This window comes from Ananas comosus, linkage group 10 (genome assembly GCF_001540865.1).
Source record: "Ananas comosus cultivar F153 linkage group 10, ASM154086v1, whole genome shotgun sequence".
NCBI classification, from domain to species: domain Eukaryota; kingdom Viridiplantae; phylum Streptophyta; class Magnoliopsida; order Poales; family Bromeliaceae; genus Ananas; species Ananas comosus.
This window is the reverse complement of record NC_033630.1, coordinates 11,199,212-11,213,261: the sequence shown is the minus strand read 5'-3', so window position 1 is coordinate 11,213,261 and position 14,050 is coordinate 11,199,212. Positions and strand designations below refer to the sequence as shown.

At 37.1% G+C, this 14,050-nt stretch overlaps 1 protein-coding gene across 6 annotated transcripts; it reads right to left on the bottom strand.

Moving 5' to 3' along the window:
- On the bottom strand, nucleotides 415–13,067 carry LOC109716312. 6 transcript variants are annotated; one of them, XM_020241673.1, is made up of 10 exons: nucleotides 12,780–13,067; nucleotides 12,437–12,630; nucleotides 10,122–10,300; nucleotides 9,013–9,297; nucleotides 8,855–8,913; nucleotides 8,736–8,772; nucleotides 8,556–8,627; nucleotides 7,131–7,437; nucleotides 5,751–6,141; nucleotides 415–433 (listed from the first exon to the last, which is right to left on the bottom strand). In XM_020241673.1, the coding sequence occupies exons 1-9, from the start codon at nucleotides 12,907–12,909 to the stop codon at nucleotides 5,758–5,760; spliced, it is 1,647 nt and encodes a 548-aa protein (XP_020097262.1). In that variant the 5' UTR covers nucleotides 12,910–13,067; the 3' UTR covers nucleotides 415–433; nucleotides 5,751–5,757. The 6 variants fall into 6 exon arrangements, with proteins under 6 accessions (XP_020097262.1, XP_020097259.1, XP_020097260.1 ...); XM_020241670.1 differs by lacking the exon at nucleotides 415–433 and adding an exon at nucleotides 2,950–3,343; XM_020241671.1 differs by lacking the exon at nucleotides 415–433 and adding an exon at nucleotides 4,618–5,067.

Genomic DNA, 14,050 nt, shown 5'->3' with positions numbered 1-14,050 from the left:
ACTTGTTTCTCATTCAATGGATTTGGCATTAGATTTTCCACATTGAGACAATATATAATAATCATGTACCAAATTGCTCTTATTTTCTAGCAATAAATTCCAATAACTTCTTTGACTAGTACAAGGGAAATTATGCAAATTTCTTTATCCAAAATCCACCAAAAGATCATTTAATTAAACTATAGTCACCTTTTTTTTGTGTGTGTGTCCTTTAAGTTCAATTTTTTATAATTATTCTCCTCTTAATTGTGACTTTTTTTAATTTGAGAACTTCCTTTTGATTTAATGGATCTGGCATTAGATTTCCACATTAAGACAATAATCACGTATCGAAAATGGTTTTTTTAAAATTTTTCTAGATATAAATTCTAATAAATTACTAAGACAATAATCATGTGTCAAATCTCTCTCTCTATCAACACTGTCCAAATTCCTGCAAAAAACAAATAAAATGAATTGTTGGTCAAATTGGGGGTTGGTTATGTAAACAAAATATGATTAAAGTACAATTAAGCAGTTGCAAAGTAGTCCATTAATTGATGTTTTGATAGGCAATTTTTTTATGATAGGCAACTTTTATTAATTATATATGCCACAGTCGATGTTTTGCTAAAAATATCTTTCGTAGTGTGACAATTAAATCATAATTTATTTATGCCCCGTGATTAATAAACAGTTTGTTTGGAGTGGCTATTAAAAGAAGTAGCAGTCTAGCGTTTGACGAACCAAAAAAAGAAAAACAAGAACTTTTATTATGACAGAAAGCTGATAAAAGCATTTGGGCTCCAAAAGAAGCAATTCCATTTTTGAAGCTTCTATTACGACTTTGGTCTCTAGTATAGAGCTGTCAAAAGTATTTTAATACGAAAATCTATAAATGTAAGTAAATCTATTTAAGTAGTTGTGACATCTCAAAATTTAAAATAATTCTATATATAAAGTATAATAGGACTAAATCTCTTAACCTAGCTATAACAATTTGGAAGGTAGTTAGACCTAAAAGGCTTAGAAGTTAAGCATGCATTGTTAGGGCTAGAATAGTTCTAAGATGAGTGACCCTTCTAAAAAAATGAGGCGTTACAATTGATATTGGAGCCAATCACCAGCTGAAAATATGAGATGCGTCTCATTTAATTTAGGTTCATACAACGGGCAAAGGACAGCTCCCCAGCTAACGACTGTCATAGGTGACTAGCGAAACAAGTCTCACATCGTCTAGTGTTTATGAGTATACTTACGCCTAACGAAGACGTCGAGGCTTAAAAGAGAGGGAGAATAATGTGACACCAGAGGATTTTGAATAGTTCTATATATAAGGTATAGTAGGACTAAACCTTTTAACCAGGATATAATAATTTTAGGCAGTGGTTAGACCCAAAGGTTAAGAGACGAGTAATTCTATGATTGATGACCTTCCGAAAAGTAGGGTGTCAAAGCAACACATCTGTAGAAGCTCTAGCAGAATCGCACGGGCTTTGCTTCTCTGAACTAGCTAGCTAGGCCATCTAGCTTTACCTACTCTAATCTATGTTTTGCTTCCATGCTTGGTGAAAAAATCGACCTAAATGCGGTGTTTTATTGTAAAGCAAAGCCAAACAAGTCCAATATCATGGTGCCAACCACTATAGTCAAGTAGTAGAGTTGAGCTTGTGTGCATTTTTGACATTCCTAAACATGCATTAGTTAAAAGTCTCCTTCAAGTTTGGATGGGTCACACTATGTCTCAAATAAAATATTTTCAAATAGTATGAAAAATAATCCATCAATTAATTCTTTTTGAAATCCAAATATTATAACCCAAAGTTTTCCCTTTGTTTTTATGATTAAATGTGACCATCCATTTATAATATATCTAATAATGATAGTAATTATTAATGATCCTACATACAACCTAATAGGTGATTAATGATCCTATATACATGCAACCTAACTCACTTCATAGTGCTTTAGTTTTTTTGTTAAAAAAAAAAGGCTAGAAACTATGAAACACACCTAGTCTTAGGGCACCCCATATAGGTCAAACTAATAATGGGGAGAAATTATTGTCCACGCCTAGTGTATCCTTATATCTCATGCACCACCTAATTTTTAATGATCAACATCTTAAATCCAAATCTAATATAATTAATAAATGCAATGTACACCATTTTGAAAGGGCCAATGTACATACAAAAAATCACAAGATTTGAGAACCAATCTTTAAGACATCAGATGGTTTCAATAATCAACGATGGATAAAGAATCATTATCTGATTTACAAGAAATAGATAACCAAAATATGTTGGTCTTTTGAGCGGAGCCAGACGAAATCTAACTCGGTGCTTTAGAGGTGTGGTGTCTAAGATGCAGTTATGCACCTGGTGCAGGCATTTATTTCTCAATAATAGGGCATTCAAACCTATGTTCTTTCCCCTATTTTTTATTCACCTATTGCATTATTAGGATAGTTACTTATCAAAAAAAGAAAAAAAACAAGCTTATAATTTGTCCCAATATTAGGTGGAGTACTGAAAATTTGGTGATCTTAGCACTACCAACTCTTTTTTGATTGATTGCCTGATGGTCCACACCCTTTCTTTCTGATTATGAAGTCATGCTTTTTCATTAAATGATTGAAAATTTTCCACTAATGGAGCCCATCAATTCACTAACCACCCCGAGCAGCCACAATACTAAGTTTGAGTAACTTCTCTACTATGAGAAGCATGAGTTTTACTATAGCATAAAACTTCTTTACTCTAATAAACAGTACTAAAGAATTTTCAAGACCTGCCATGATGCTGAAAGTCAAAACTGAAATGAAAAAGCTGCACAGGAAGTCGAAATAAGATAGTGGCATCCAAAAGCACATTGGAATCTTTACTTCTCTAGCGAATGAAAATGATTGAAAATTTTTCACTAATGGAGCCCATCAATTCACTAACCATCCCGTGCACCCGCAATACTAAGTTTGAGTAACTTCTCTGCTTAAGAAAATAAGAGGAGTTTTACTATAGCATGAAACTTCTCTGCTCCAATAAACAGTACTAAAGAATTTTCGAGACCTGTCGTGATGCTGAAAGTCAAAGCTGAAATGAAAAAGCAACACAAAAAGTCGAAATAAGATAGCGACGTCCAAAAGCACATTGGAATCTCTACTTCTTTAGCGAATGAAAATGATTGAAAATTTTTCACTAATGGAGCCCATCAATTCCCTAACCACCTCGAGCACCCGCAATACTAAGTTTGAGTAACTTCTCCGCTCCGAGAAGCAGGAGGAGTTTTACTATAGCATGAAACTTCTCTGCTCCAGCAAACAATCCTAAAGAATTTTCGGGACCTGCCGTGATGCTGAAAGTCAAAGCTGAAATGAAAAATCAGCACAGAAAGTTGAAATAAGATAGTGACGTCCAAAAGCATATTGGAACCTCTACTTCGTTAGCAAATGAAAATTACTCTTATTGAACAACACTTCTGCAAAAGCTTTATTGAGGCTAAAACGTGCTCGTATTCGAGGCGCTTGTGCGCAACGTAAAGTAGCTCTATATGGAAGTACGTGAGTTGATGCTTTTTCGACCACGAGCGGAAAACGGAGTAAGGCTTAGTTTGATATTGGGGTTTATCTAACGCTGTTAAATAAAATGGAGTTAGAAAAAAAGTATATAGGGATATGCTTCTGCGTTCTCCGATGGGACCGCAGAAAATATATCATAACCGACTCATCACAATATACGGAACACAATATTACGTACAGAAATAAACAGAGTATTTTCCCATCGTACTTTCTCATCGCAGCTAACGCAATCTTCCCGCAATCCCAAACAAAGCCTAAGTCAGGCAAAAAAACAGTGGAGAACTTGGAACTTCTAAGTGTATATTTCAATCCATAAGCTTAAGAAATTAGTTAAAATTTGTGTTCTAAGTATGCTTTGTATCCTTCACTTTTTAGTCTTTTAGCATCATCTAAGACGTTCTGAAGCAGCCTAAGACTACAAAGGGCAAAAAACATGTAAAGTAAAGAAACTTTATGAGTGACTGGTGAAAATGTATGGAGACTCCCTCAACTATAGTCCATTCTAAAATAGCCCACGATTTTTTTAATCAGCACCTCCTTGACTTCTCGATCTTGTTTGGATGCATAAACATCTGGTTTAACATCTCTTTCTACTCAAGAAGTTCGTAATATTTGATAGATGAGACATATGAGACAGCACACTGCCGAATTGCAAATACAAAACCTTTCAAAGAGAAAATTAAACATCTTGGTTTCAATGGCACAAGAAAATTCTTGCACAGAAAAACTTACCATTGGATTACTTCTTCCCTGCATTTTTTGAACTTAGTGATTTTAGCCAATTGAATTAAAATTTTTTATTAAATTTTAATGATAAATTCAACAGATTTAATAACTTTAATAAATATTTTAACTTAGCTAGATATAAAAACTCAAATTCAAAAAAAAAAAAAAGAAAAGAAAAAATATTCCCCCGGAACAAAAATAGTTGCGAGGTCTATTTCGAAATCGCCTATAGTTGTGGGGGTCTCCAAATACTTTAATCTTAAATGATTTAGCATTAAAAATGAAAAAAAATGGTGTGAGGACCACATTTGCAGCTAAAATAAAAGTAGAGGACTAACTATTTAACTTTTAACTTTACCCCATCCACAATAGGCCAAAAAAGGCCAAAATAACATTACCCAACACACAAAAATGAATCCACTTTAAAACAAATCCTTGAGGCCACAACGCAATAATAGCAACAAGGAATCATTGTACTCGGTTTCAACTTTAACCCCGAGTCCCAGGATTTATGCATCAAACCCAGAGGTAACACCACTAATTAAAGCAGCTCAATAAAAATGGTGGACCAACACTTTTTCAACATGAATCTTCCAATGCAAGCGAGAAGAAAAGGCGAAAAAAAAAAAAGAATAGATCATAATAATAGTAGTATACTGTTCCTACAGTGAGGACCACTACTGATAGAGGCCGCCACGTGCCTCGCCCAAATTTCTTAAGACCTAGCACGATGTCAAAGGGTTTGTTTGGCTCTGCTTCTACTTCTGCTTTCAACAATAATGGTCGTTCTGATACAGCAGAAAAAAGAAATGAGGTTCGGAGCAGCAAGAGCGGCTCTACTCAAACAGTACTATATCGTACAGCACCGCCACTACATCTGGAGCAGCAACTGCTGCTTCCTCACTCAGACAACAGCAGGTTCAAGCAGTACTTTTTCGCTTCTACTACTGCTTCAAGCAAAATATTAGCAAATAAGAAAAATCTGGAGTTTCCACTGCAGCAGAAAGTGGAAATGAGGTTTTACTCACGTTGTTACTATATCCTACAGCAGGACCAAACATGCCGAACTTAGCAACAAATAACTACATATTGGACTCCTTTCTTTAATTGTTAGTGATGAAAATGCATCCGCAGCAATTACTTTGGGTATTACTATCCATAATTCAGGTAAATTGTGAGATTACTCTGTTGTGCAAACTATTTGTTAAAAAGTTGAGGACATAGTTGAAACTTGACCTAAAAAGATGGCACTAGACATAAGGAACTCATCTCATTAGCTCATTTGATTTAGTAAGGCCCAGGCCCAAATATTCTTGAACCTGCAACAACTACATATACTTTACCACTACCGAATAACGGCGCTTCGCCCCATTTTCGGGATTTCTCTTCTTAGTTTGCCGAAGAGACTAACTAGCCTACCATATTTAGCATGTGTACATATATCTAATACTTATTTAGAAGGATTTTTCACCTCTTTTTTATGGAGATGCTGTGACTGGAGCAATCCTGCTTGCTCCGGACGAAGACGACCGCACAAACACTTCCTCCCTTTGGGGGCGGTTTGCATAGACAAAGATCCACAAGATTAGACAGAGCAAAACTCCGACGGCTATTAAAGCCAATCCCGTGCAGACGAGGCGGAGGTCAAGGTCGAGGCGGGGGCAGTACCGGGTGGTGAGGGAACTGAAGGTGTCCCGGACAAACTTGCAATCCTGGAGGTTGAGTAGGAGCGGCGCGTAGTGGTAGAGGGCGTAGCTCACGTTCGCTGCCGTCTCCAGCTGGCTGTATGTGTCGGGTGTGATCTGACCCGCAGTGGTGCACGAGCCTGAGTCGGAGACTCTGCATGTGTAGTTCTGCCATACCTGAGAATTCAAACATCAAATAGCTATCAGATAAAGCACAAATATTACATAGATTTTCAAATTATCTATCAATACGATATCCCTCCCAAGAATATAGATTGACGAAGAATAGCAGCGTAAGAAGCAAGTCTTTATTACACGTGTACAAAACCTATTCCTCCATTGAATAATGATTTGAGAATAACTTCTCATTAAATTAAATGTTACTATATTTTTTTCGTATTACTTTGTCTCTTGTTAGCTTATCCCTCTCAAGTATCGCTAGGTCTATACTAGGAAGACCGTCACTCCTACTGATGCACCAAGATGGCATCGGATGAAACAGTAGAAGCTATCTCAACTGATTTTTAGTAACTTTGTTCTCAAACAGTATTACACGATGCATATCCTAGGTATCATGTTGTCCCTGAAAAGGTCAAATGTAGAAGGAAAAAAAAATTGTAGAAAAACACAGAGTGACGACGAAGCAGGCCACCTAGACTAACAAGCAGTTATAGTGAGAAACTTTCAACTACTAAATCAACAAGGCTCCTTGCAACCAGTGAACCAATTGCAATATTCTTAGAAGACACATTTGGTTGGATACTATGCAAAAACAACTTTCTTTTCTTTCCTCTCCTTTTCTTTTGAATTTGAGGGCACCAGCCATCCAAGGATAACAGAGAAAAAGGCAATCCCTGCATTTTAACTTTGACTATAGGAAAAAACTGAATTATCACAGCAACAGCTATAATGATCACAAATAAACTGAATTATCACAGCACCAGCATGAGAAATGGCACATTATGGGGTCACGGGTAAGAATAGTAACTCCAAAGTCATCTGAAAATAACTATCACTAAAGTTTTTTTTTTCTTTTTCTAGATTTGCAAAAAAATGGCAAAATTTAAATTATCTCCCCTTAATCCTCAAACCATAGTGCCTAAAAAATCATTAAAGTCACAGTCGACTAATAATCAACATTCATCTAATTTGATAGTTTACCATACCACTGATGCATTGGTAATAGAAACCTCCCAAGGTTCACATGGCCGGTCATTTAGCTGAGAATCGTAGGGAGAGCAGAGATACGGCACCGGAGGACCAGACTGATTGAAATGAGACGAAGAGTTTGATGTGGTACTATATATTGCTGTGTTAACTATGTTCACAAGCTGGCGAACCACTTCTTTACTTTGGTAGAGTGTCTGGTTGGTTGTCCTCTCATCAACACAAGGTAGAATGCTACTGAGAGCTGTCTCTGCATGAGGATACCTCACCCATTCATCCATGGCTGTACAAGTATCGGCCGCGGCACTACCACATAGAACAAAGACCAATTACCCTCAGATATGAAAGTTAAGATTGAAATATAAGATGCATCGAACGCTATTCTATGCTAACAAGGCCATTTACACTTATACTGGTAAATAGAGTGCTTAAAGCATGTTTACAAGAGATAAAAGTAACGCTTATAACACGTGATTTTCCCTCCCTTTTAGTTTTTGAAGTAGAGAGTAAATCTACTACTTGATTATATATACCAATATATAAATCTGTAAAACAACGCAAATAAGAAGTTCGACAGAAGTTTTTCCATTTTAGCCATGGCAATTTTACTGAAGTTTATAATTAAATTTCAAAAGATTCTTTTTCCAAACCAAGGTATAACTAGAAGTTTGTAATGAATATAATACTTTTGCGAGCTCGGCTGATTTACAGATCCAACAGAGTCAATATAAGATTTCGAAATATTTAAGGACTAAAACATTGGCTACAAAAAGGTAAAAAATTGTATGACCTCCAAAAAAGCAAGTGGCCGAGCAAGTCAAAAAGATAAATTCATTATTCACTTCATATTAGTACAACAGTTTAAGTTTCAAGGAACCAAAATTCATGATTTAAGCATTAAGTAGTCTCGTAGAGTCGTAGTTGACAATTTTATGGCTGATATAAGGTTCTTGTTCTTTCAAAGGTTATGAAGTTGAATTTTTGTAAGAAAATATTTTAACATCTAGTCAAGATCAACACCTTGATTTTCAAGCAAGGAATTCTATCCTTTACTGCAATTAGTTTATTTAATTACACCGTTACTTTTGTGTCTACACCCAAAAGTATCCTAGATAACAAGAAGGCAATTAAACCAAACTCAAACTGACTCTTTAACAACAATGTAGTTACCTCTGTAAGCTTATCACTCTGTAAGGCAACTTTAGTGGGGAAGTATTTAAGTAGCTAACAAAAGGTTGAGAAATCTAATCTCAGCAAAAGATCAAAAACTCTCATTATTATAGAATTGTTTCTATGAGAAATCTGTGAAGTGCAAAATATAATTGCATTTTCTACCATATATACTATGATTTAATACATAACACATACAAAATACACACCTAAGAAAAATGTAATGGCAATGAGGTGATGATAAAAGTACTCACCTTTCAATGATAACAAAAATCCCAAAAAGAACAAAAGTAATTGCCACGAGTAGCCAGCCACTGACTGCGAATCTGAAAGCCAACCATGAGAACGCACTCTCAATGATTTCAAAAAAATGACAAAATGGATTGCCAATGAAAAAGCTAAGTTAAAGCCTAACAACTGGATCGGGCCCTCACATGTAAATTGTATGCTTGAAACGAAGTATTGCTAATACTGCATAAAATAGAAAAATAGTGAGCCTCATTGTTAGTACTAGGAAAAAGACCAGATTGTAGAGAGAATTTACAGAACATACCAAAACCAACTAAGGCAAGCACAAGCATCAATGAGGCTACCGCTATCAATGTGTACCGCCTGTCATAGGACAATTTTGAAACTCATAATTCTACTAATGCTATTCCAAGCTAAACTATCAAATACATGGCACAAAGATATAGAGATATTGATGCATACACATCACCAACAGCTCGTCTGATTCTGATAGCATTTTCATTTGTTTTCTCCGATAATGCACTTGCTGCATCATTTAAGTCTCCACTTAATTTGTCAATTTGATCCTGAACATCTAATGGGAGATGGACAGCCTCCACATTTATCGTCTTTGCAAAGAACAAAAAGTCTGTGACATTCATCAGAATTTGGACGGTGAAATCTGATTGGTTGACAACATAATCTAAGGTATTCAATGCTTCATTGTGGAATTCACCCTGCCCTATGGAAAGAAGAATGCATCCAATCCTGTAAGGGGAATAATAAATATGACATAAATACACATTACTGGCCTCAACTAAATGAGGCATATAGCCTCATTGTGATTTTGTTCTACTGAAAAAAGTAGGGTAGAAAACAAGAGCTTTTTCCGATGTTCGATAGTTTACTCTCCCTTTGATATATGGGCTTTCTTTTTCTGTATAACTTGACCCCACTTTGGAGTCCAAGTTGACCCCAAGTGGGGTCCAACAAAATTTTCGTATTAGACAAAAATGCTATGGCGGGTCTGATGACCCACTAACTCCCTTTTCTTCTTTGTAGTAGCAAAAAGTAAAAAAGATTCTAATAAAAAAACCGTAGGCAGAAAGAATACTAATGACTAGCTCACTCTTTTTTTTATACAATACTAATGACAAGTTCACCTTTTTTTGTATATTTTATCTTATATATTGACCCCATAAGAGAAAATTTTTAGATTTGCCGCTGCTCTCAGAACTTGCATTCTACAACCAATTGGTCCTTTGGAAAGTTCTGTCATCGCCAACCCTCCTGAATGCAATTACTGAATAAATAAGTGGGGGTTAATGCACTTTTTATTTTTGCGTTTATGTGCAAAATATAGTTCAATTGGGTGATTTTAGCCTTAATTTATATATTTTGCATGTCGGCCACCATAAAATAGCTTTCAACATCAATATCATACTGAATGCATGTTTTTAGCACCAAAACTCTTTTAAGTGAACGGCTAGTGATGGATGCTAGACAATAACCCCTTGCAAAATAAATATCTAAAAAAGTAAAAGATACTTCAATAAGCATGGAGATCCAATTCATGGTTTTCAGGGTATTACGATGCAGCACACGTGAAGATCAGCAGCAAGACCAAACTAATATGTTCTGTATAGAAACAGCCTTCTTTCTCTTTGCCCCTTCTCCGTGTGCAGCAGAAATGAGCAAATAAAGCAACGCCAAAGGAAACAAACCATAGCGCCGCCAATACAACTCCAGGAGCTCCAGTGAATGCAACAGACTGCAAGAATTCTACATTAATGAGCAAGAAAGTAACATTTCATCGCAGAGCAAAGACTGCTAGTAACATCCAGCCAAAGTACCAAGCTACCCAATACAAGAAATCCATTATTAACAAACTAGAGAGAGTCCAGAAAGGAATGAGTGGTATGCAATACCTACAAATGAATTGGCAGTTAGATTTAATTCAAAGTTACAAGATAGATTATATAAAGATGAGCAATAAACATGCACTTGGATTGATATTTCTCCAGCAGTGCATCTAGTGACCATGCTATCGTTCATCACGACAACAAGAAATCATTACATGATTGAAACTTTAGAAGTGGATCTAAAGAAAGATTGTAGACATCAAATGAGCAAACTATCATGTAAAGTGTAAACACATAAGAAGGCAGAATTTTGAATGAGCTAGTCGTCCAGTTGAAATTGGCATTTTTTTTCCCTCAAGAAGCATTTACATGTTAATGTTGTAAAAGAAATTCATCCAACCTTTTTTTTCTAAATACTAAAGTAGTTCAACTTGCAATTGCTCTGACTTGTCTGAGCTGAAAAAGGTTTTAAACTTGAACGCATCTTAGCATTATCAAGGAAATTGTCACTCAAAAATATTAAAACATTTAATTTGTGCTCTCTAAAGTTTAAATAAGGTTAAAATCACTTTCCTCAACTTTTAAGAAATACCATTATTATCTATATCATACCATCAGTCCAATAAAACAAGATTCAGCTCAAAAGCCTATAATCAGTGCAATCTAGATTATTTTCATAAAGGCGGTGCCCAATTGAAAAGAGTGACACTTCAGAAGAACCAACTAATGTCAATTGAAAAGAGTGACACTCCAGAAGAACCAAATGTCCTAAGTTCTGACAAGTTGTAAGAAACTATGCTTATATAAATCCATTCAGAATCAAAGATTCAAATAGTGCACGAGCTTTCAAAAACTCATAAAGATGCCGCTCCCCCGTCGTGGTTTTATACTGGAGCAAATTCCATAATCCACCGATAACATCACGCTCACAACTTAACACCAGTATGCCAGTCAACTAACAGAGTGTAAACACTTGTTTACCCTTACCAAAGAAATTCATTAATCCTTCTTGTGCCCATTAGTGGTTATATGCAGTAGATCACACAGCAATTTATTTGACTCACTTCCATGAGTCATTCAAATTTGCATAGGCAGATCTTCCAATAACTCTCCAATCAATTAGTGTATTTCTTGTGCTTACACTATCTTGTATCTTCTATAGTATTCTATAACAAAATACTAGGATTGTCTGATGTCATCAATAATTGAGTCTTCTCGAGTCGTGCGCCAAAAATTAATAATACTTCAAGCAACCTTTGTCTGATAGAACTTGTCAACAATATTGTATACTAAAGTAGTTGTGCACTGGCAGGTTAAAATCGTCTTCAAATGTTCAGATCAATAAAACAGCCTCGTAAGTGGAAAATTAAAGTCCCATGCTAAAATATACTAGTAACACAGACTCCTTTAAGAAGCTCAAAGGGGAATATCATAAGCAATTCACAACTCACAGTACTATTTGACAATTTTGGTGAAGAAGAAGAAAAAGAAGAAGAAGAAGAAGAAGAAGAAATCTCCAATAGAAGATTGTACTAAGCAATCGGATCAAAAGCTTATGGGTACTCAACAACAAGCACAAACCAGTCACAACTTCAATAATGCTGACATTAGCTAAACTTTGTGCGAAGTAAACTGCTTAACCTGTGAAGAAATATATGACCATACAAGTATGTACCAAATTAAAATAGTAAAGAGTGTTTCCAACTTAAAAAAATTTTAAAAAAAAATCATTAGAAAACAAATACAGTAATCACATATAAAGTAAGATATCATTCATTCTTAGGTACATAATTCTTGAGGAATCAGTTCATGAAAGAGTGTCCATTACAAAGTGAGTTCTAGCACGAAATCAGCAAAATGATTCAAAACCTATGAACCCCAACTAATTCAGCATTAATCATTAATTTACCAGAAATAGTAACACCAGAAATAATAACACCAACAAGAAAAAAAGGATCTTTTGCATCAACTAGCAAACTTTAAATGTAATACTACTAATACAAGGCAATTAAACACCAATGAAACTAAAGAATCAGAGAACATACCGCCCAGTAATGCTTGTTGGTGATGTTCCAACCTCCTTCGTAAAGCTTGAAGCTGTTGAGTGCATCGGGCCTCCTCGTCCTCTTCGACGCCAAAATCAGGGGAAATCTCCCATCGGGAGCCATCGCCTCCGGCCCCGGCGCCCCGGAGGTTAGCTTCAGCAGCCCCTTCGCCCATGGACTCAACTCCTCTCCTTCTAAATCGATCAAAAATAGATATAATCAATCAAAAACACCCTTTACTACTATTTTCACGAAGCTTTTTCTTTCTTGGATCAATAACGGGTACTTGGAGAGCAAGGAAGTGTTGGGGAAAAGGATCGGGAAAGGCGAATGGGAAACCGACCTAATCCGATGCCCTTCCCGCCGATCCCTTCTCCTCGGCCGAGAAGCGTCGGCACGGCCGCCTCGGAGAGGGCGATCGATAGGACGAGTACGAACACGGCGACCGCTCCGCCGACGCCGCACGGATCCATCGGATGATCCCAAACCTACAAGCGCCACCACAGAAATCTCATGGCCAGGGATCACCACCTAGGGTTTCTTCCCCATCCTCCTCCCTACGCTTCCGATCGGAGGAGACGAAGAGAGAGAGAGAGACAGAGAGAGAGAGAGAGAGAAACGCGGGGTATGGAACGGGGAAGGGGAAGGAGCTTTATATCCGCGGGACTGAGGGTCCAAAAGCCGAGTACACTTCTCGGTCCCCATAAAACCCCGAATGCTGACGTGGCCGCCGTAATCACCGCTCTTTTACAAAAGCTCGATTATTTGCGAGCGAAATCACGTGCGGGGCCCACAATCATCTGCAACGCGGTCACGTTGCGCGGTCCCCAAGTTGGGTGCGCGTAAGCATGGGGGCGGGGCCCTGGTGCGCAGATCTTGTGCTCCTCAACTGATTCCGCGATATTCGTAAAGGGCCCCAGATGTTGGAGTTATTTACGGAACTGCCATTTACGCGGTTCCCCACGCGACCATACACGGCAAAATGAGAGCGACGGGGGTGACTAGGATGGATTTGGCATTTGGTGAATTCGAGGTTTCCTTAGGGGCATTTTGGTCATTTCAGTAAAGGGTTGTTCGCGAAGGGTGCACAGTACGGGGAACAGCGGGGTTTTGGGGGGTGACGAAGTAAGGGTTTACACGTGTCGCGCTGTGGTTGGTGGGACAGGCTAAAGTGGCGTGATGGGAAGTCGTACGGTCGTGATGGCGTCCGGGAATAAATGTTGCTGGAAAAATTATTAGGTTCGACCGACCCGACCTTAACCGGTCTGTGAACCGGTCCGGCTTATTTCCTCGACCCGGTCCGATTTAATTAAACGATCAGTTTTCTTTGGCCAATTTGCATAAAAAATCCACTAATTTTGCGCTTTTGCAAAAGTGGGCCACCTTTTTAGTTTTTGCAGATTCGGGCCGAATTTTCAGAAGGATGACCAAACTACCCCTCTTTCAAAATTCATAAAAATAATATACTTTAAAAATCTAGAAAAATACAACTGCTAAGTCATTATGTATAAAACTTCTTGGAAATGACAACTGCTAAGCCATAATTATATACATGTACCTTTCTTGTAAAAAAAGAAACCTCATTCAAGAGAAAATAAAAAAAATAAAGATTAA

Excerpts from the sequence above, each read along its gene's own strand:
- LOC109716312 (XM_020241673.1), bottom strand. The coding sequence starts at position 12,909 with ATGGATCCGTGCGGCGTCGGCGGAGCGGTCGCCGTGTTCGTACTCGTC. Across the intron at positions 12,631-12,779 it reads CGGGAAGGGCATCGGATTAG|AAGGAGAGGAGTTGAGTCCA; the intron begins GTCGGTTTCCCA and ends TGATCGATTTAG. Across the intron at positions 6,142-7,130 it reads CTATTACCAATGCATCAGTG|GTATGGCAGAACTACACATG; the intron begins GTATGGTAAACT and ends TTGAATTCTCAG.